General features: G+C 36.0%; 1 protein-coding gene across 8 annotated transcripts in view; it reads right to left on the reverse strand.

Moving 5' to 3' along the window:
- The window catches only part of lama2 (laminin, alpha 2), an 852,572-nt gene that overhangs the window by 504,600 nt on the left and 324,071 nt on the right, over positions 1-23,901 (reverse strand). For all 8 annotated transcript variants that reach the window (XM_039747473.1, XM_039747472.1, XM_039747479.1 and 5 more), the window contains exons 5-9: positions 12,166-12,345; positions 5,278-5,367; positions 4,945-5,062; positions 2,521-2,699; positions 2,286-2,385 (exon numbers count right to left, since the gene is read on the reverse strand). In XM_039747473.1, coding sequence (XP_039603407.1) covers positions 2,286-2,385; positions 2,521-2,699; positions 4,945-5,062; positions 5,278-5,367; positions 12,166-12,345 — 667 coding nt within the window. The remainder of the gene's footprint in view (positions 1-2,285; positions 2,386-2,520; positions 2,700-4,944; positions 5,063-5,277; positions 5,368-12,165; positions 12,346-23,901) is intronic.

A 23,901-nucleotide genomic window follows, 5' to 3' on the forward strand; every position in this document is an offset into this window, starting at 1 on the left:
AACAATACTTAATTTTCATACATACTGAAAATGTAGTAAACTATCTGCATGATAATGTGCTCATATTTTTTATTTGTTTATATTTTCTGAGCAAGAACTAAGTGATGAGACTCAGGGAACAGGCAAGCATTGTGGCCAAAGTTAATATGAGGCCAAATCTCAAAATGAAATAACAAATCAAGGCTAAATGGTCGATTAGAAAAATCAAAGACTAGAAACAAAGCAAAGGACTGAGGAGCTAAAACTAACAGATCAATGTTCCTTATTAAAAAAGAAGCATGTGGCAAATGTAAAAAAATGTAAGAAAAGGCAATAAGCATAGCAATGATAAACAACTTGGTGTGCAGACACATGCGCATAAAGGGTGCCTTCAAGATTCTGACAAAGTAAGTGATAACACCATGGAAAAAGAAGGGTGCTGTTGCTAACAACCTTGTCTTTCCATCTGCATCCCCATAAGGCTGAAGTACAGTAAAAGGATGCCAGACCATACCCCACAATCCTGCCAAGCCCCAACCCTTTGGTCTTGTAAAAATATAAAGAGCCATCTGATAAAGTCAGTGCCTTTCATTTGGACTCAGATGAAAGAGAGGAAGTCTTTCAGACACATAGTTTATTATTGAGCTTTACTACAGGTTGATTTGAGCCAAGTATTAAGTCTTCTAATCTTCTCAGTCCTACCTGGCCTGGCACATGGCACAGGCAGAACCTCAGAGAAAACAGCCTTGTCAGTTGTGCTCCACTGCCTGGCACCTAATTCTTTAAATTTAGATTGCAGAACTGATAGCCTGCTGTTATGTATGTCATTTGTCCCAACATGGACAATGGCTACTGCATCCACTCCTGCTCCAGCAAAATGCCAATCCACCCTTCCAGGGAGGTCATCTATATTTGCATTTGGAAGGCAAGGCACTGTACAAAATTCTCTGTCTGTGGAGTAAACCTGTGTCTCAATATAGTTAACAATGGAATGTCACAATGTCACTACTTTTCTGTTTCTGGGGACTGGATTTGAGATGAACCATTGGGACTCCCATTTCCTGCCTTTCACATCAGCATCATCAGAAAAACTGTTCAGTTTCACAGGGTCCTGAGAAAAACTGAAAAATTCAGACTCTGGGGTTGATGCCCCTAGGCAGTGTGCACCTATTACCTTACATTGATGTCTTACTGTGACCCACATATTTTTTTGGTTTATATGGAGTCTCCTTACGTGCTACTTTGGTGTAGCAATCTCTCTTTAAATAGTGATCCATCAATTCTTTAATACAGCACAAGCTCCCCACCTCCTCCTTAAATTCAGTGACCCTGAGGTTGAGATGATGGATCAGCTAGTATCTCCCACAGATGCAAGAATACTTGAAGCAGACTTCAGTGAAGTCAGCTTTCATAAAATCCAACATTATACCGGACTTGCATTTTATTGTCCTAATGATTAAAATTGTTTGGGTAAAAGTGAAGCCATTTTAAAACTGCATATATTTTAATTACATAGTTTAACAAACTACAGTACCTACTGGTGATGTCTAAGCCCTTCTACTAGCTGTTTATGTGGCTCTCTCTACTAAATGCTTTAGGCATTCGGCTGCTGTATCTCCTTAAGCTGCCTGCTGAAAGTCTTTTTATTTCTTAGCAGAATTTTCCCTTAAGCCTGTTTGTTTCTTTAAGAGACTCTTTCTTTGCCACTTCCTTTATTCAAACCAATGCAATTATAAATACCATAATATCTTTTTCCTAGCACCAATGCCTGCCAACATGCACTTAAAATACCTGCGTTAACTAGCAATCTTTTATTTCCTTATTTTATGGAAAATACACTCACTTATTTACTTTTAACAGATAGTTTCTTCCATCGGGTTTTCAGTTCCATGAACTTTTAACAGATAGGAAGCTTACTGTCAACAGCTAAAATATATTACCTGCATGCTCTACTGAGACATGAATACCACAAACACACTCACATTTGCCTTTGCTCCTGGGTACTTGGGGGAAAAAAACCCAGCAAAAACCCTTTGAAAGGGAAAAAAGCTAGAAAAAGATCTACTCAAACCCTTTGTGCAGGTTTCACACACAGATAGATTATTGCAACACTCACTACAATCCACCAGCAAGGATGATTTTAGCACGCAGCACAAGCTCCATAAGTTCTAAAACTTTTCAACACTGTACAATATAAACTTAACTCAAAATCATTTGATGAGTTTATGTAATTTTATGTTACAATCAAATATAAAAATTGTAAAATAAGATTTATAGATAATATACATATAAATTAAATAGTTTACCTCCTTCAGTTTTAGTTGTGTCTTTTATACACACATTATTCAGTGAGCCAGCTGGGTGACATTCACAGGGAACGCAGGGGTCAGGTACATCAGGGGAGATCTGAAAGGTAAATTGCACATTCTTAACTTCAAGAGTGCATTAAATGGCTAATGGATAATAATTCAAGCATTCAATACAAAAGAAACATTGTAGATGACACTAATGTTAAAACATAACATTGACATCAGATCTTACCTTACTTGGCCTGAAGAAGCCATCAATACAAGTCTCACAATTAATTCCGGCCGTGTTGTTGGCACACTTGACACACACACCACCACCATCAAATTTTCCTAGGATGTTTAGGCTTAATTTGTTGTCTGCTACTGTCTGATTATAATAGCATTCTTCAGATTTCCCATGACAATTACATTCTGAAAAGTTATAAAATGAACACAAATGCATTTTTTGAATGAATTGGAGAAAAACACATGAAATATTATTTCATTTACACACAGTATATATATACTAGCCAACCCATGGCGTACCATACGCCGCATAATCAGGCCGTTTTTTTAATGATTTTTAAGCACAGGGAGAAAATTAACATTAAAAAAATCGGTAATGTAATACATCAGCAAGAAAAGCATCATTGTAACAATGCATGGAACGAACCAACACACAATCGTCCGTGACTGAAAACTGGCGGACCGCCATCGCGCCTTCTCCTGCCAGACGGAGGAATGGGGGTTTACCGCGCTCAGGTGTGAAGTGTGGAACGGGAGGAGAGGAGAAGGACATCCATTCAGCTCCCTCCGTCATGCTAGTCTACTGATTTCTCGTTCAATATGCACTGTCCGCTCATGTGCCCACCTCCAACTCGTCACTTGAGTCGTTGTCATCTTTACACAGTCCAGATGCACCTGTGACTCACATAGACATTTCATTGCTCTGTGCGGTTTTGTCTGCTTTTCTATATATAATTCACCAAGACACCCGACCACGGTAGTAGCGAGGTGGGACGTAACCAGTGGGAGCGTATGAGTCGCACTTAGTGGGAAATCCACGGTTTACAGCCCGAATGGGGTTCAACGGCTTACCCAAGCCTCTCTGCGCCGGGTAGACACACGCTCAATCTCATGCATAATTATTTATTGATTGATGGTTGAACACTTCAGGAAAGACACAGTTGTCTAAAAATGGAGGGTTTGAGGATACAACAGAAAGTGAATGAAAAGATGGAACTCTAGAGAGAGCAACATATAATTTTCCGTGAGTGAAGAAGACGCATGTTTGTCGTGGATGCGAATTGCTGTATGTAGCGTGTAAAACAGTTTGCATTGGTCCACGAGGTCGTGCGTTGTAACCGAAAACTCAGTTTTTAAAGACTGCTTACTTCATTGTGTTTTAATCTCAGTTGTAAACGATTGTTTTAAGGATCCCATGGGATACCCCTCGCAAACCATTTTACATGCTGCATATGGCGACTCACCTCCGCGAGAAACATGCCTCTATGAACAGTCAAGGTGGCTCGGAGGTACATGAGGGCTCTACGACAGACGAATATAAATGATGCTGTTCTTTCTGTGTCGTCGCGTCCGAGTTGGTGGCCGTGGCTCCTCCCTGCGTGCGCCATAGTTGTCTTACTTGTCGGCGGCTTAGTGAATCCACGCCCCTTCCAGCATGCTTTCCATTGGTGTCTTGCCTTAGTGAATTATATATATATATATTGTGGTATATGGCCGGCTTGTCATCCCGGCCAATACCAACAGGCCACCAGATGCAGCCCTCCCTGCAGCATGGAGGTGCCCCGAAGACCAGCAGTGAATCTCGGACAATGAAGTTTTCATCCACAGCCCTGCTGGATAACCAAGGGGCCACTAGATGGAGCTGCAGGGAGGAGCAATGAATATTATTTGCCCTACTCCCTGGAAGTACGTCCGAGTCGCATGGACAAGGGTAATCACATGCTTCCAGAGTGAAGAAAGAGTTTTGATCTGACTTGGAAGTGCTAAGAAGTTACATGGACTGAGGGTTCAGAAGCACTTCCGGGTCACAGACTATAAAAGGACTGTGGCAGCTCCCAGACAGTGAGCTAAGCTGGGTGGAAGGATGGCAATGCGTCTGGGAGTGGTGGAGAGTATTATTGTTATTGTATTGATTTGTTATTAAGAGAAGGTGGGAAAAAAACAGAGAAAAATACAGTGACCCAGTGATTACAAGCATTCTCCTTCTTCTGGTAAAATATTATGGATAATCATTAATATGATTCCCTCCTACCAATCCATCCCTTCACCTATGCACTTTCCAATCTGCTGAATTAACACTTAAGAGATTTAAGAAGATGAAGCCTTTCCCAGTAAAACAATAGAGAAACCAACCCCCGACAAACTGAAATTATATCACAGGGTCCTGTTTATTACCAAAAGCCTAGCATTTACTCAAACTCTCCAACTTACTGATGCCAGTAATTTTTAAAATATTGTTGACTAATGTGCTTATTTTAAAGTTCATTAAAAATGTATACGATGTTGTCAGATTCTTAAATAAAGGTATTTTACCATTAATTCAGAACTATAATAAAGAATACCTAAATGGAATCATGTAGTTTAATTAATGTCATATGCCAAAACACACCATTTCTGAAGCACGGAATTATGTCTCATATGCAGTACTTACTTTCACATACATGTCTAGTAAGAAAAGTACCCGCCATCCAAGGTTTTTGATTGAATCCTGGACAACAGTGATCACACCTTTCTCCGCAAGTGTTGTGCTGACATTCACAAGTAAATTTCTTCAAAGATACAAAAAAGAAAAATTATGATTACATGCTGTATATTTTTGATGATAACTATGATTTCTAAAATGTCTCCAAAGAAGTCACTATGTTAAGATTGTTAAAGTTCTAATTGATGCAATTAATATTAATCGTGTTACTGTTATATTTTAATGCACAATTAAAATATGTTGCACTTTAAAGGTTTAGCAAGATATATTATAAACACCAACCTTTGTTAAATAGTTCAAAGGGCAAGCTTTTGCATGTCCATAGCAGATGCACATGCCGCCAACTGAAATATCTTTGATTGAATAGTAATACTATTAAGAAAATAAAAGAAAAGAATTAGTTTGATAATAATGCAATCTGTAAAAAAACAACACATGAATTTCAGGTTTATATACAATTATCCATCCATCCATTATCCAACCTGCTATATCCTAACTACAGGGTCACGGGGGTCTGCTGGAGCCAATCCCAGCCAACACAGGGCACAAGGCAGGAATCAAACCCTGGGCACGGTGTCAGGCCACAGCAGATTATACAATTATAATATGAGGGATGTTCAAAAAGTTTCCACACTTTTATATATTGGAAACGGTGAAGGCAGGAGGAGCAATAATTGGGCATTAAAAAGTTGGTAAGATGCTGGGAAAAATTACATCATAAATGAAGGTGACTATGTAGAAAAGTGATGTAATTTGTTTTTGAACTTCTTAATAAATAGAGTTTAAAAAAAATGCATAAACTTAATGAACGTCCGTCGTATATTCAGTTTTAAAAACTCAGTACTGGATATTACAGTATATTTTTGTATAATATTTTTTATATACTTTTGTACAGTTAAAAGATTTTCCTAGTGCAGTACTATAGTATGAATCCAATGACTATGACAAGCCAAATGAACGTTTAGAGATATCTCAAAATGAATTTAAAATTCAATTTACTTTTTAAGATATGTGAAACTCATTTTGAGATATCTTAACATAATTTCCTTTACATTTTAAGATATCTACAAAAAATTTGAGATGTCTCAAATGCATTTCAAGACATCAATAACTACATGTGCATTTCAAGATATCTCAACTGAATTTTTAGATATGGTATATTAACCTTGCATGCATTTTAAGATATATTTAATGTATTTGAAGATATCTTAAAATCACTTCCTGTAAAACTGCCTGTTCTTTCAACAGGCCTTTCTGTCTATTTTAAGATATCTTGGAATGTATTTGAGATATCTTAAAATAGCAGGACATGATTTAAAGATTTCTTGAAATGTAATATCTGAAAATACATAGGATTCTTTTTTTAAAAAATATCTAGATATCTTCAATTCAGTTTGACAAATCAAAAATGCATTTTCAATTATCTTAAAATGTATTTTGAGATATCTCTAAATGTTAGTTTGGCTTGCCATAAATGTCTTTATTACCATTATCATCAACAATTTTAAATTTATTTTCCAGGTTTAGCTAGATAAGCTGGTTTCTTTCGAAATTTCTTTTACTTTTCAGTCCTGGGAATTTCCTCCATACCCCTCTCAACCCTTGCTATGACTACTCTGTCCTCACTTTTGTCTGTACTCATCATCTCACTTAGCCAAACTTCCCTATTTTCACATAAAAAAGCTCTGTTGCCGGCAAAAATTCTATAACAGCATCCAGCACCCCTACCACAACACTTCCTAAAAATAAACCTCACATCTGCCTGCAAACTGACTTTTACAATAATACACCTTTTTTGCACCCACTGACAATAACCTAACAGTGGATTGAGTTTCTCTTAACTGCATGTATCATTCCTTTCCATTTCTTTCCTCCTGTCACTTTGCCTCCAACCATCACGTTAGTTTTTCCTGCTTCACATTGAGGTCTTTCACTTTCAGTAGCTTTCTATTTCAGTATCTTTTCCTTCAATTCTGCTTCACTTTTTGCCATCATTATGAGATCCCTGGCATACAAGAGCTTACGTGACAATTGTTTATGTCTTTCTCTGGTCATTATCTCCATCACTATCACAGAAAGAAGCTGACTCAAACGGATCCCCACTTTAGTCTCACTTTCTTGTCAATACCTCTGCCAGTCTTCACTGTTAGGAAAATGATTGTGCGTAGCGTAATTACAGTCCGTGATCTCAATGTGATATGACATCAGCTGTCAGCTGTAGGGTTACAATCTCTCCCTCCACCCTCAAGCTAGCCCTACCAACCTTCCTCCCCATTCCCCAGTATGTAAGAATAATTGTCATTTATTAAGATCCTGAGTTATGCAGCTTGAAATAAATACAACTAAGAAACAGTGCTAGGCATGTTGCAATGATGGTGTAACTGGAAGAAATTAAGTTTGTGACCCCAAATTGCACTAAATAATTCCGGACATAGGCTATGGCAGAAAAAGTGAGAGAAATACTTGATTATAGAAGTTTTGGAAGTATTAGATTGTTTTGGAAGAATGCAAAGGTAAAGACCAAAACTGTTAGGCTGCACTTTGGTAGGACAAACATTTAATGTCCATAAATGTCTAGCATTTTACAATGATAATAATTGTGCCAAGTTTAATTTACATTGAGAGGTTCATTTTAACTTTTTGTTTTCATAGACTCATATCTTCAGACAAACAGACAGAAATATAGTAGACCCATACTCACATGCAGAAATCACTCTAAAGTCAACTTATGTTCAGGGATGTCAAAAATAAGTAAATCTATTGCTAACTTAAAGGAAAAAGTTTTACACTGAATAATTTGGGGAAATTAAGAACTCTGAATTAGTGTAAGACGACCGATTTTGGAATTTTCATAAGAAATGTCATGGTTTGTTTCATGAGTTAGAAGTATAAAATAAACAAGAAAAATGACTTCGAATATTTCAAATATTAAAATGAAGAGTTCAATTTAAATTTTAAAAGTCAAAATATTTTCAATTGTAAAGGACATTTGTCACTTTCACCCAATGATAGAAGTCCATAGAAGGCAAGATCCCTGATAAAGGACCAAAAATCAAAATCATATCATCATAGTTGTGATCACTGACCTTGAAATAGTCCAAAGATGCTGCCCCACATGCCTACGTTTGAAATTTGTCATTTTTGACATTTTGGGAGTGGCTCTTAGAGGGCTAGGACTACCATTAAAGTATCAAATATCAAAAATATGATCTTATGTATGATCAGCATCCTTAAAATGGCATAAAACAAAACCCCACATGTCTATAACACTGATCAGGATTTTTTTTAAAGTATTGAGAGTAAGAGTAACTTCATCCCCTCATATCCCATTAGGGGTGAATTCCTAGGGTAAGCTTACACAACTTCAAGTCTGTCATATCATTTTTGGTGAAGACACCAATTGGTTTACCCTTTATTATAAGGGTGTAATTTTCTATACAAAATATGGACCAAAATGGGCTAAAAATTAGCTCTAGGGGGCCAAAAAAAGCGGGAACCCTAGAAAGCTACTTGTCTTGAATAACTAGACATCAAGACAAGTTAAGTGATAAATGGGACTGTATGTGAGGGTTTTTGTTGTACAGGTGAGTCAGGAGGTGGCGGACAAAAAAAACAAAAAACAACTGAAGTGATTTTAAAACATTTATAAATAATTCTTATGAAGTCTATGCAGTTCTTTAATTTTTGTGAAATTGTGAAAACGACTATGTGATGAAACTTAATATAATGGTAAACAACTTATACTTTCAACATGCTAGGGATGTAAGCAGAGGTACATTTAGTTTTGCCAGATTTGGCAAGCTGCAAATGTGTCAAAGTCCTTAAAAAGCCTACACAAACATCCTTACTCACTTAATTTGTCACCATATGGAGAAGGATCTAAGAGTAGAACTGGTTTTCACTTTGTACATTCATACAGTGTCAAAAATGATTATGAAAGTTAATGTGATTTTAGATTACACTGACTAAAGTGTGGAGCAAAGGCAGCCTTGACAGTTAGGAGACCCGGGTTCACTTCCCGGGTCCTCCCTGCGTGGAGTTTGCATGTTCTCCCCGTGTCTGCGTGGGTTTCCTCCGGGTGCTCCGGTTTTCTCCCACAGTCCAAAGACATGCAGGTTAGGTGGATTGTTGTTTCTAAATTGTCCCTGGTGTGTGTGTCCTGTGGAGGGTTGGCGCCCTGCCTGGGATTAGTTCCTGCCTTGTGCCCTGTGTTGGCTGGGATTGGCTGCAGCAGACCCCTGTGACCCTGTGTTCGGATTCAACTGGTTGGAAAATGGATGGATGGAAAGTGTGGAGCACAAATCCAGACAGGTTATATCTAAGCTGTATAACCCACTAGTGGGGCTTCATATGAAATACTATGTGCAGGTTGGTCTCCATTTTCCAAAGGAGATGTATCAGCATTACAGAAAGGCCAGAGAAGAACAAGTAGGCTGATTCCTGGACTGAGAAAAAGACTGAAGGAAATCTTGAAGAAGTTGAACCTTCTTAGTTTAAGCCATGGGTGTCAAACTCTGTTCCTGGAGGGCTGCAGGTTTTCATTCTAACCATCTTCTTTATTAGTGACCTGTTTTTGTTGCCAATTAACTTCTTTTGCCTTAATTATAATTAATTTGACACAGACCCCTTAGTTATCTCTTTTTCCTTAATTAGCAGCCAAACAATAATGAGACACAAAACAAGTAGCCGCATGACCAGCTCACCTGTGCCCATCACACAATATCTGAAAATAAAGAAATGTGAAGGTCTCAGTAAGGCTGATCTCTCAGGTCACCAAAACATCTTGACGGTGATCTTAGAAAAAACAGAATATCCAACAGTTTTGGGAATGTCGGCTGTGGCAGAATGAGAGCAGCAACAGGCCATGGAATGAAATAACGAGTTTAATTAACAGCAAGAATCGGCTTCTCATTAAGAGATTGGTTGGAGTGAAATTGGTTGGAGTTTGAAATCCCAGTTTAGCTGGTCATCTTTTAGCTCGTTTCACGTCTCATTTCTGTTTGACTGTCATTTAATGAAGAAAGGAATCAATTCGGAGGACTGAATCCTTAAACACATCGCTATTAAAATGAAGGGAAAAGGAGCTAGTTAGCAGTGAAAACTGGTCAGTGATTAGGAAAAGGGTTAGAATGAAAACCTGCTGCCACTGAAGCCCACCAGGACTGGAGTTCGACACCCCTGGTTTAAGCAATTGGGGCATTAAGAGGTGACACTGCTGAAGTGTTTAAAATTATGAAGATATTTAAACCTTTGGATTCTAGGTATTACTTAACAATTAATTCTTCAACAAGAGCACAGAGTCACAGTTGAAAACTTGTTGGAAACGCAAGCTTAAAGTTTTTATTCACACACAAAAAAACACATACTGTACATGTGGAATAAATTAGAAATTAATATGATACAGCATAGTACTTAAGTTATCGTCAAACATCAACGCAAGGTTATTAAAGACAAATCACGTGAACGTGATGCGGGATTCCTTGCATTTACGTAGTATTTGTTATTTTAATTGACATATGCAAAGGTTTGTTTGGGTGTTCAGTTTAGAACAGGGATAATATTATACTTATAATAACTAATTTATGTTAAAATGGGTGGTGCATGTGGTATAGAGGTTGAGAAAAGCATTTGTTATGATATTTTAAGAAAAAAACAAAACAAAAATCAGACCAAAGATCAGAGGATTTGCTTAAACTTAATTTTTCCAAATATCCTGAATTTGTGTGAAACTGTTCAATCCTGCAACTGTTGGGGAGATATGATTGATAGAGAGAGGACATGACCTGGGTCAAGATACAGTGAATCACAAAAATAGTGCTAAACAATTAGGACAGAAGATGTGATGAGATTCACCAATCTGTGACGCTGAGAGTTCCATAGACTGCAAGTATTAAGCATTGGTATCTTTACACGCTTTGCAGGCTCTCTCCTGTATTGTTTGTGCAAATCCATGTGTGAACGTGTTGCAGGGGGCATTTTGTACAGCTAGTACTCCTGCCTCAGCTTCTGCTCTTTTATCAGTGTACAAAAATTAAGCTATAATGCTCTGAAGAAATAATTTTTTTTTTCTTTTAATTAAATAGCTGTATCAACTTAGTTTTTTCATTCTAGGTATTTATTTAACTGAAGCAACCTCACAGGAATAAATGGTAAAAACTGAATTTAAATATAACATATAAAATAATCACTGTTTTAGTTGTGTCTTCAAGGATGTGTTCTAGTTCCAAATGTATTATTCTGTGTTTATACTGTAACAAGGTAGATGGGTATACTAAAGTTTACATTTAGAACTTCATTGAATCAAATGTGTTTAATACAGATTATTTGCAAGTGCAAACACAAATTGTTTCTTATCCTTCACCTCATCAAAATAACTTTCAAGAAATAAAGGTCCAAAACAAACTACAGAAATGTAAATTCATTGGGTTTTTAATCTGAGTAAATTATTTATGTGGACGCAGGTTGTTTCACCTCATTCAAAGTTGGATATTGCCTTGTGTGTAGTGCTAAAAGGAAAGGCAGACCTGGAGCACAAAGATGGACGAATAGATGGCTAGATGGGTTTTGTCTGTATGTGTTCAGGACATTATGTATCACTTTTCAAAATATGATGTTAAAAGCAGGCTCTCTCATAACAATTTTATGTGTATGCTTGAGGCCATGAAGTACCTCAAGCTTTGGATTATTCATTATGTGGAGTTCATCATTTTGATTGCTGGACATAGTCAGAGTACTTATTATAAAGTATAAACAGCTAGAAAAGAAAATACTGAAAATGTTAAATAAAGCAACACATTTTTGGTGTAAATCCATATACTCTTCCATTACTAACAAGGGCAGAATGCCTCACATTTAATTTTATATTTCTTTCCTCAAAAAGTCTTCCACTCAGAGCTGAATTCTATTCAATTTCAGTTTTCACATAAAAAGGCTTTTGCAATAACAAATTCTAAAATACAAAATATATACTCTATATATAGAAGCGCGTGAAAATGGACACACATATATAGTTCCAATTGTAATCCACATCAGCAAGAAAATCTTTAATCCAGGTCATCTGGAAATACTGTGCTTTATTATTTTTGTCACAGAAATGTGTGTCAGACATTTCAATGGTGTGTCTTATTTATCCTGAGTCAGTGATTCTCCAGAAAGCATCATATATCTTACCCGTCGAGTAACAATGGGGTCAACATCTCGGGGATCATTGTAAGCTAAGGTCATTAAATCTGCATTTAGTGTTCTGATCCTCTGAAACTGAAGACGAATATACCGGGCAGAAGTGAAGTTCAGCAATATGGGAGATGGATCATCAGCTGTGGGTCTTCCATTAATAAGAGATGTGTGAATCTGAAAAATAGAAGATAAACTAAAATATTCATACTTAATTTCACTTCACACATCAAATAATGATATGCAGGTGTGAGGATTAAGCTTGGGGAAGAACATGAAGTAATTAGACAACTTGGCAGCACATACACATTTCCTAAATGTGTGCAAAACTAGTTAAAAGATTGTGACTCACTGTCTGGGATCTTTTACAAGAAACAAATAATGAGAATAAGTAATAGACATGAAAAAAAAATACTATAATGCACCCCCACGTGAGGGAACAAATATTAAACTGAATGACAGCACAGCAAAAAGTAAACAATAAATAAAAGCAAATAAAAAATATAATCAGTTGTATAATTTTACTAAGGAGAATTTTCCATTTCAAATATCTGCAGCAATGCTTTTCTTAAATAACCATCCACCCTCTCATTCACTTTTCATGTACAGATTGCTCAGGTCTTGTCCTGAATAGGGTTCTAGTTTATCAATGGCTATACAAGAGCACACAGGAGGCACTTCAACAAAGCGTGAAAATTCCCCACAGAAGGAAACTGAGCCAGGAATCAAGTGTGACAAAACAGCAATGAAAATGTCTGCCATGCATTACATACAGTATGTGCTATTTTAGATATACAGTATACACGATTCGTTCCTGCCTCGCGCCCTGTGCTAGCTGGGATTGGCTCCAGCAGGTCCCCGTGACCCTGTGTTAGTATATAGCAGGTTGGACGATGACTGACTGGCTGACATGTAATGTAATGAGTGGGGAAAACAGATTTTTGACCCAGATTTTTGTTCTTTCTTTGCTTATATTTGATCATCAACTTCCAAAGTATGTTTGGAAGCGGCAATAAACTGGCATCCTGTTCTGTGACCGATTTGGTCTTATGTCTGATGCTTTCTGAAATAGGGTGAGGTAGTCGCACTTTATTAACACACACACTGTTCCTAGATACAGTATACATATACTTATTTGCAGAATTGTTCTCTGATTTGACTACTTTTTTCATTTTATACAATGTTACTTTGTCCATCCATCTATTATCCAACCCGCTATATCATAACTACAGGGTCACGGGGGTCTGCTGAAGCCAATCCCAGCCAACACAGGGCATAAGGTAGGAAACAAACCCCGGGCAGGGCACAAGCCTACCGTGGGCGCGCACACTCACACACACACATAAAGCACACACTAAGGACAATTTGGAATCGGCAATGAACCTAACCTGCATATCTTTGGACTGTGGGAGGAAACCGGAGCACCGGGAGGAAACCCACACTGACCAAAGATGAACAAGCAAACTCTACTTAGGGAGGAAAAGGAAGTGTACCCAGGTCTCCTAACTGCGAGGCAGCAGCGCTACCCACTGCACCACTGTGCCACCCATGTGACTTTGTTTTCTGTTTAAAACAAACTTGTAAACGAGAAATAAAAAATTAATGCATGAATCATCTTCAGCACTTTTTATATTTCTGTAATGATATCTGTCAGTTAACAATCATGGGCATAAACCATGTGTGACAGGCAAGTGTGTGAGAGGTGAAAGTGCCAATATAACCCATTTGTAAAGAGCTCCTGAACTGCAATTATAGAACAAAAAAAAAAAAAACAAGGCAAGTTATATCATTTACAAAGATCTTTACATGTATCCATTCTAAAACATGACAAGAAAGACAGAAGTTAATGTACCAAATAGCAAAAGAATAAATTGAAATGGATACATTTTTATTTCTTGAAGAGAAAACACAGGTTAGAAAGCTATAATAACAGCACACAAGAGAAAATAAATTCACTTGCTCATAATCTAAATAGGCAAACTGACTGACTGATTGGTTCATTTATTCATTTTTTCCCCCAAACATGCTCATTCAATTATAGGGTTGTGTGGAACTGGCACCTATCATTGTGACATCAGGTGTAATAGAGGAACCAACAGTAAATGGGACACCACTGCATTACTAGGAAATACTTAGTCAAGCAACGGATTTAAGATGCACATTTTTAGGGTATGGAAGGATTACCAGGATAAAACCCATCCCCACACACTCCTGACAATGACCAGGGGCCTCATGTATAAACGGTGTGTACGCACAGAAATGTTGCGTAAGAACTTTTCCACGTTCAAATCGCGATGTATAAAACCTACACTTGGCGTAAAGCCACGCACTTTTCCACGGTACCTCATGCCTTGTCGTACGCAAGTTCTCCGCTCGGTTTTGCAAACTGGCGGCACCCAGCGTCAAAGCAATGGTACTGTTCTTGTGTGATTACTCATTATTTTCATGACGCGGCTTTATAAATACACAGAAACTAACCGCATATTGTTTATTAGTGTAATGCATCTGATTGTAATTAACTCGTAACAATATAATGGTCCAGGGAACAGCCATAGTATTCCAAATACCATAACTGCTTTAGCGTTGTTACTCTCACTTCTCCTTCTTCTTCTTCTTCTTCTTCTTCTTTCAGCTCCTCCCGTTAGGAGTTGCCACAGCGGATCATCTTTTTCCATATTACTCTCACTGCACGACTCGGAGTATTGATATCACTGTATCTGAGTGTGAATCACAGCAGCAGCTGATCGGAAAGAGAATTATCGGTATACGGCATTAAGCACACGCTGTCTCAGCCACTGCGAAACGTTTTAAAGCCTTTCCTGTACAGACCTCGCGGTTCAGAAACAGTTTAATCCCAAGAACTTTAAATGCACTCAATCAATTGCTCCTTGTAGAACGGTTTGTACTTATAAGTACAATCACCCCACTGTAAACTTGCACTACAGTTATAATATCTCACAACCTGGGCCACTTTATAAAGCGTATTTACATATGATGACGATATCATTTTTAAGGTGAAATGCAGCAAAATATGTTTGTTAAATTATACACATAAAACTTTAACTTCATTTAAATAATCTATATTCTTCACTGGGAGGATAGAATAATTAAACATGTACTACGAAGATATTTCAATGTTCTTTAAACGTTTTGAAGAATCGGCGCTAAGCTTACAGATGGCTTAACGTCTATTACAGAGCTGATTGTATGGCGATTGGTTACTTGGGGAAATAAAAGCACTGACTGCAGTGACGGCTACGGCAATATATATTGAATATAAAACAGAAAGAGAAAATAACAACACAGCTAAAAACGCAGCGACAAATTTCGACAAAAGATAAATGCTTGTCATGAGCCTCGTAGATGACATCACGTATACATCTCAGTATTTTAGTTATTCAGAGAGCTGTAATATCACAAATGTAATGGATTCTGTGTCCAGTTGGAGGAAGAGAGCCAGTTTAAGAAGCAAGTAGTGATTCACACACATAGAGCACATACGAGTAGAAGATCAAATACAAAACAAAGCATTTAACGTGCTACTTTAATTACGATGTGATTTGAGAAACTGGTTAATTAAACGATTTTAAGACGAAGTTTATAATGTTCTACTAAATGACAAAATAAACTACGTGATTAAAGTGGAAATGTCGAGATTGAAGTTGACATTTCGTGCTTTTTCCCCACCGTGTGCCTTTTTTCTCTGTACCCTAATAAACTTTCATATGACACTCAGACAGTGGGCTTACAACTCTTCTTTTCACGGCAACTTTGATATGTGACTTCTTTTTTATTTCCGGCACTGTGCGATTTTGTGAATGTGAGCTTTCAAGTTTATCTAACACGCTATGTCACTCGATCAACTTCCTTTTGTTGATTATACCACGGTTTATTTGAACAAATAGTATGTTTTTCCTTCGCCTCCACTTGGTATTCGCTGAAATTCTTATATTTTCCCCGTGCTTTTCCCATTGTCTTTTCACAGAAGGCTGCGCTTAAGGGCGATTTATATTGATTTGCATATTCAAAGAGGCGTAATTCTGGGAGTATTTGGGGCGTTACATAATGCGCGTGCACGAGCGTTAGTTTTCACGCTGATCGGGATTTATGTAACGGAAGAACGTGGAAGTTGGAGTACGCACAGATTCCTGCATCTGGATTTTTCTGTGCGTAAACACATTTCGGCTTTTGTGCTTATGCCATGTTATAGTGCGAGTTCTACGCACGGCGTTATACATGAGGCCCCAGGTCGTGGAACAGAGCTGCTTAATCTAACGTTGTAAGAAATCAACATATCAGCAAATAAGTCAGTCCTACTACCTTTTTGAATCTTATAAAGAATACTGCATTCTCCAAGACATTTAATTTTCAGCACTCTTTAGATAATACGTAGTGAGTAAATTATGAGGCCAACATGCCTCCTCCTCAAAGAATCATGTTTACTCTCCTTCTAATAGGAATTTAATTAACTACAAGTCTTCACTGCTCAATTGTGGTTATGTTTTTTGACAGATTAATGGTCCCTCCAGAGCTGGTTCCTGTCTTGTGATCAATCCTGCCAGTTCGGTGTCAGTATTCAGAAACTGGAAGGAAATACTTATATCTCCATTCATTTCAAACCTGTAACTTCAAACTTTATATAAGTTTATGAAAGCCACAGCCTACCCCTGGATGGGAGACCAGCCCACCGCTGGGCATATTTGCCCATTACATTTACGTTGACCCAATCTTTACATCTTTCAGATGTAGAAGGAAAACCCATGCAGATGTGAGAACAATTGCCCACCTTTACAAGGACAGCACCAGAGTCAGAATTCAAACAAGGACTTTGGGGCTGGGAGGCAACTAAGGAAGGTAGAAAGATGCTAATTAAGGTTTGTAGATTAAAGGAGAAATATATAGAGTATTGTCTTAATTTATTTTTTCACTTTTATTTTAATTTACTAGATAATTTAGGTTTTATCCTTTAAAAAAACATCATCAATGAATAAACAATGAGCAGTTACAGGTGGAGCTAGAAGTGAAGCCTGAAAAGGATCCATCATCTCTGTGCCATTAGTACCTATGTTTACTCATCAACAAATCCTTTTAAAAAGAAACAAAAGACCAGAGTTATAACGATTTATAGTGAGACATTTCTCTCCTTTGTAAAAGACAAATCTCTGACATATTTCACGTAAAAGGCCCTCTACTTAACAGATGGTGATCTAAATAAGCTACCTAATTGAGAAGGGAGTTCACTTAATGGCAGCAATTAGCTTTGATTGCTTTGATCAGTTTTAGCAAAAAAAGTATTTACAATGGAAGTGAAAGACTAGGGTTGAAAACCTTTGGTAACCAGTAAATTATTTAACCAGCTATTGGTGTACCACTTATGCATAAAAACATTTCCACTCCTTTAACATAAGAAGGATACATTGGAAAGGCAGCACAATAAAATTTATTTTGAAAACTGCTTATCTTTTACACAAAAGTAACTTTAGACAACAAACTATAAGTAGTACAAATCCCATTACAACATCAACTAATGATTGCATTCTGTCAACATTAAAAGGAAATAATTTACTTAGGTCTCTGTTGATAAAATCTAGACATGCACAAGTCCTGAGACCACTTAAAATTGCAGCTTCTCCACTCCACCGTAATCACATACTGACCAGAATGCAGATGACAATATGAAGAGATATACATAAATATATTGCAAATTTGAAAGATTGAAAAACACCCATCAGACAGTAGACAAAATCTTATCATAGAGTTCATGTTTTAATTATGAAAAATATTAAAAAAAAAAAAAAAAGTACATTGTCACAAAAAAAACAGTAGTCCTCAAGTTCAATCCAGGGGCCCCCAAGGGGCTTCAGTTTTAGGTTCCCATCAGTTTTACAATCAATGAGTAATTTTCATCTGTAATTATTTGCATTATTTAATTAGCTGACCTACTTTTTCCTTTATTTTGCATTTAGAAAGGTGCAGCAGTGTAAGATTTACATTTATAGGTAATTAAAACATATTATAATTGCATTGTTTCTGCATCTTTAAATACCTAACTTTGTTTAGTCATATTTAATTTACTTTTACTGTGGAGTTGTCTTTCTTAATTGTATTTGAATACTGACAATCAACGACAAGCTGAACAAACACCAAGGCAAACGACTAAATGCTAAAAATGGCATGCTACTTCAGTGTTACCCACTTGCTTATTAGTCAATGATTTTAAGCATCCAAATTATTAAAAAATAATTTTAAAAACTAATAGGAAAATGAACAAATTCTTACAATTTAACACATATATATTTCTATGTCAAGTCAAGTTAAGTTGGGGAGCATGCACTGGTACAGTGCGTTGCCACACCCACTACATGACCATCATTCAATTAAAATATAGCATAACCAGTCTGTAAAAAAAAAAAAAAACAGAAAATGGGAAATAAAAGCTTGCTTAATAAATGCAGGCATCCAATTAAGAAAAGCAATATTTTAAATGAAAATCTGCAGCCACAAGCGAGCCCAGGTCTAAACTTAAAAAAAACAAACAAAAAAAATACACAATCAAAATGACACATTTTGCTAAAAGAAACCTACCCAATTCTCCACACCTCCCATCCATTTCTATCCCAGTAAAAATACTGATCAATCTTGAAGAGTCAGACTGCATCTCAACAACATATAAAAAGATCTCAAACAAACTTCCTTTCAAAGGTCCTTGGGGAATGATGGGAAAACGATCTTTCAATTAAAATGTCAGAAAAGGAGTGGAAGTCATACATAGAATACACTCTAGCTCCATATGCGCGAACATCAAATACATTTATCTCATTTAAAATTGTCCAAAATGTATCTAGGGAAAGATCCAACCTGTGAATGTTACAATCTAGCTCCAGCCTCACTGGGCTAAATGTTTTGGAAGTGCACCAAATTAATGTCATTTTGATGAAAAATCTGTGAATGTCTATCAGACAGACTTGGTGTCACAATCACTCCTAAACCATTAACAGCTGTGTTTGATGTACTCCCAGGTGGGCTTAAAGTGGAGAAGGACAAATAGATTGTAATTTTCCTATACAACAATACCAGCACAGGGTATGACCAGTGAACAGATACATTAAAAGATTGATGCTTATTTATTTACTATTTAAACTTCAGCAAAAAGTTCAATAAAATGTTATTCAATTGTTACTTATCTGTTTTCCACAGATCTGTTGCAAGAGTCCAACACACTCCACCTTCCATCACGTAACAAAGTGACATTAATGTTTTTTTCTGCTTGACTGCTTTGTTCAGGTCCTGCAATAACATTGTAGTGAGGTTTATGCATGGACTTTAATTAGACCATTCCAAACCTCTGAATTTCTTGTTCCTCGGTAATTTTGATGTAGGTATGTTTGTCTGGTTTGGAGCATTGTCTAGCTGTATGACCCAACTGCAAATATTCTTCAGCTAATGAACAGATGGTCTGGCATTCTACTATAAAATCATGAGATTCATTTTATTATTAGTATAGCTTCGATGATGCCAACTCATTCATTTGTCCACACTTAAATATTATTCTTAGCTTGGAATCTAAAGCTAGCTATTCCTGACGTAATGAATCACATTGGCTAAAAGTTCTACTTTGGACTCATCAGTCAAGAGAATAATATTATAGATTACTTTTTAATTCTTTAAAAGCATTTTAGCAAATATTAAATCAGTATGCTTCTTCTAAATAGTGATCTGTGGTTTCCTTCCTGGTATCTTACAAAAGACATTCTGGTTATGATAGCAAGCAAAACAAGACAGAAATGATCTCTTAGAGCAGGGGTTCTTAACCTGAGGTCAGGTTTCAGGGGGTCTGTGAGGGTCAGAGAAAAATTAACATTTATATTCACTATACAGCCTGGTACTGTTGATTTAGAGGAAATGTAGTAGTAGTAGAAGTAATGGAAGTAAAAAACATAATAGTAGTAGATCTGCTTTAATTTGCAAAATAGGATTGTATTTCATAAAAATAATGAGTGGCCACTACTTTTTGCATAAAAAGGACTGTTTTTTTAGATTGTTTACTTTAAAGTTTAATAATACTTTGTGTATGTCATAAATGTATGAGACAATCAAAACTTGATAAATAAAGTACATTATGCTCATTGCCTGCAAAGTTGGGTTTATGTGAATATTTCTGGTGAAGGGGGTCCATAGCTTTCATCAGATTTTTAATGGGATCCGTGACTCAAAAAAGGGAATCACTGTTTTTAGAGTTCTTTGTGCAGTTATAAAAAATATTATGTTTCTGAAAATGTGCCCCGTAGAAAGTGATGTGTTGTGACAATGGAGGCTCAAAATGGCAGTGCAAATGGAAATGCAAAATGGCGAAGGAAATGCCAATAAATTTCCAATAACTGAAAATAATTTAATAAATAAATGTAGTGGTAACAGTATGAGTCAGCTCCTCAAAAACATATTAGGAAAGAATTATTAACAATGAATTTGAAACAGGTGTTTAAATATACAGGGATTATAACAATAATAAGTTTTTTTCAAAAATGTTCTACTCTACCCTTTGTGTTTGGCAGCACTCCTTATGTCCCTTTAAGTTTATTTGTTATTGAGAATTAATTTTTATAATAATCAGTTTTGTTTTCTTGTAGATTAATATTTCACAGTTGCCACCGTTTTGTAGATGGTTTAATTATCTTGATTATGGTGTTGCAATGCACATTGGGAATTGGGAAGGGCAATGAAATGAACTTCTTGTTTGTCCTAGATTATGGATACAAATCAAAACTTCAAGGGCAAATCTACTGATTGTAGCTTTTTAATTCCTGACTAAAAGTTCTTTTATCATTTTGGTTTAGGCAAATTGCATATAGACCTACTGATGAAAAATGATGTCTCCTGAAAACATTTTCAATCAGTGTGCCTCCTTCTCTTTAAAGCAGAAATAACCATACTCAAAATTCCCATTCATGTTAAATCTTCAAAATTATTTCAGAACGGGTTCAGAATTAACTTGAATAAGGCCATGCTTTTCCAGTTGAATTTTTTGCATGACTGAATAAACTACAAAAGGTTTTTACTGATTGTTCTTCAAGAGGTTCATTCACCAAGGAACATAAACATCTCTTCATTTCTGTAATATTATGGACAGTGTTGAACATTAAATTTATGTGACAGGCCTTTTTTTCCTTGACTTTTGGTTGTCAATAGATGTTTATATGCTCAACATTCCAGTCAGTAAATTTTTCGTTTACATCTGTACTTGACCTGTGGTACGTGTGGTAAAAGGATTACTCTAATCATGATTGAACAGCTACTATTGTAGTTTATCTGTTTTTGGTAAATATGGTTATTTTTAAAAGAAAGTGAAAGGGTAAATAAACTAAGATGCAGGTTTTTGCCAGTAGCTGGTATATTAGAGGGGTAAGGTTAGCCCCCACTGGGCCCTTAACTTAACTGGGCCCGGCTTTAAGACCCATTACTTTTATGTGTGCTCTGCTTAAACTTAAAATTATCATTTCCACAACATACAACAATCTGCTCTGGACACAGATCCACCGAGTGAAATAGAAATCATCTCTTATTCATGCTCTGAAAGAAAACAGATAAAAAATGTGACCCATACAGAGCACATCTGAATTTCTGGCAATTCTAAAGTCACAGAACGAGGCACACAAATCGAGGTAGAGTTGTCTTGCATAGAATTGTAGCCAGAGGCTAGAATTACTTATGATCTATATCTTATAAAAGTAAGCTTGGGTGACAGTAACAGTGATATTTTATTTCCATTTAAAAATGAACTTTTTGAAAAAAATAGAGTGTATTTATTTTTAATATGCAAAAATCTGAAAAATGAAAAAAGTATACAGAAAATAGTAATATGAAAATGTCAACATAGCTTTAATGAAGTAAAACGATTACAATTTTAAAATGGTAAATAGAAAACTATTTCACATAAATATTAATGTTATAAAAATTAACCATAGAGCACTAATGAAATCATTCAATTGCAGAAGTGCATATTTTGACTGCCTGTTAAAGTGAAGATTCATTTCACATTTTTTATTTACAGTTATAAATAAGTCAGATTACACTTCTCAATTGGATTTATGTTTTAAGCATGATAAGTCATGATTACATCTTGCCTGAAGAAGGGGCCTGAGTTGCCTCGAAAGTTTGGATATTGTAATCTTTTTAGTTAACTAATAAAAGGTATCATTTTGCGTGGCTTTTCACTGTTTTAAGCTATAAATTGACTATAACAGCATTATAAAATAAAGAATTCACTGGATGTATTATGGCTCGATCTGGAGCAGATTGTCTAAAGTTTACAAAACCACAAAGCTATTGTCATGGCTTAAATAGAAGAATAAACAAAACCTGAACTCGGTTGATCAGACCTACCCATAATCCAAACCTTCTGCTTCCAATCTTCTTGTAAGCAAAAAGCACCCACACACATTCTCAATTATCCTCCTTAGTCTTTCTAGTTAGTTAGTTTTCTGAAGAAACCCAGGAACTACCTACTTAAACTCCAAGGTGCAACTAAGATCTAGAGAGTTTAGAGAACTGTGTTGTCAGTGCACAACAGAAATTTGTTTAACCTGGCATTTCCAGAGACTCTTTTTTCCAAGGCAACATGTACATGTTACATCAATTATTCAGTCAACAAATCAATCTTTATGATTATAGTACCACAAACCATATTAAAGAGTAACTGAGACAACAGTATAGTATCAAATTGAAAAACCACACATATAGCAATAAAAAAAATATGCAACACATTAGTAGTAAAACATTCAAATATAATAACTAAACATAAAGAATGTATTACTACAAAGAAGGAAAATGTATTTTTAATGTTCGTATGCTAAGAATGGAATAATGGTAATATTGGCAAATATTCTCAGGTTTTAGTAACACTAAATGAAAAAAGAAATAAGAAAATAATTTAAAATTATAAATTAAGTTTCACATATGATCAGCTAATGACAACGGCTTCCAAAGCATATTTTAAACAATATGTAAAACAGTACAACTATTGGAACTGAAATTCATATCAAATTCTTATTCTGTAGATAATCAGTGTGTAGATGTGTTTATGTCAAAAACAGAACTTGATTATAATGTTTTTCAGATATGAATAAAATTTAGGTAATTAGAAAATTTCAAACACCCACACACAGTAAGATGTAGGAGGAAAGACCTTTTATTAATGACTACAATAGAAAAATACATTAAATGAATTACAGCACAGTCAGTCTCAGAATTATAAACAAATGAAGCAATATCTCACAGGAAAATTATCTAGATGGGCTGTAGGATGGTTAGCCTGAAACACAACTGCTTTTCAAAATTTTCAAATATGTAATTATTGTAAAGTAAATGCCAAACAGATTGAATTATGAAGAGGTGTTTGACAAAATTAATCAGGATACAATCACAGGATGGACAATATAAAAAGCCACATCTTAAGAGAGTGCACAGATATTGTGTGCATGTTTAAGCCTTTTTCATTTCCTTAGAGTGCTGGTATCATACTTCATGGGAAATGCTTAGTTTAATACCCATATTTTCCCTCCTTGATAGTTTGTTTTTTTATTTTTGGATTACTCTATTTGGAGATTAAATCTAAATATTTTTGGTTACCTTACGTGAATCCTGTCATTATATTTCTAAGATTCTCTCTGTTTGTGCTGGCTATTTTTTTGCTAAGGATTTATCGTCTTCTTAGACCATCACTGAAATTAGCTACTA

Source organism: Polypterus senegalus, chromosome 3 (genome assembly GCF_016835505.1).
Source record: "Polypterus senegalus isolate Bchr_013 chromosome 3, ASM1683550v1, whole genome shotgun sequence".
Classification (NCBI taxonomy): domain Eukaryota; kingdom Metazoa; phylum Chordata; class Cladistia; order Polypteriformes; family Polypteridae; genus Polypterus; species Polypterus senegalus.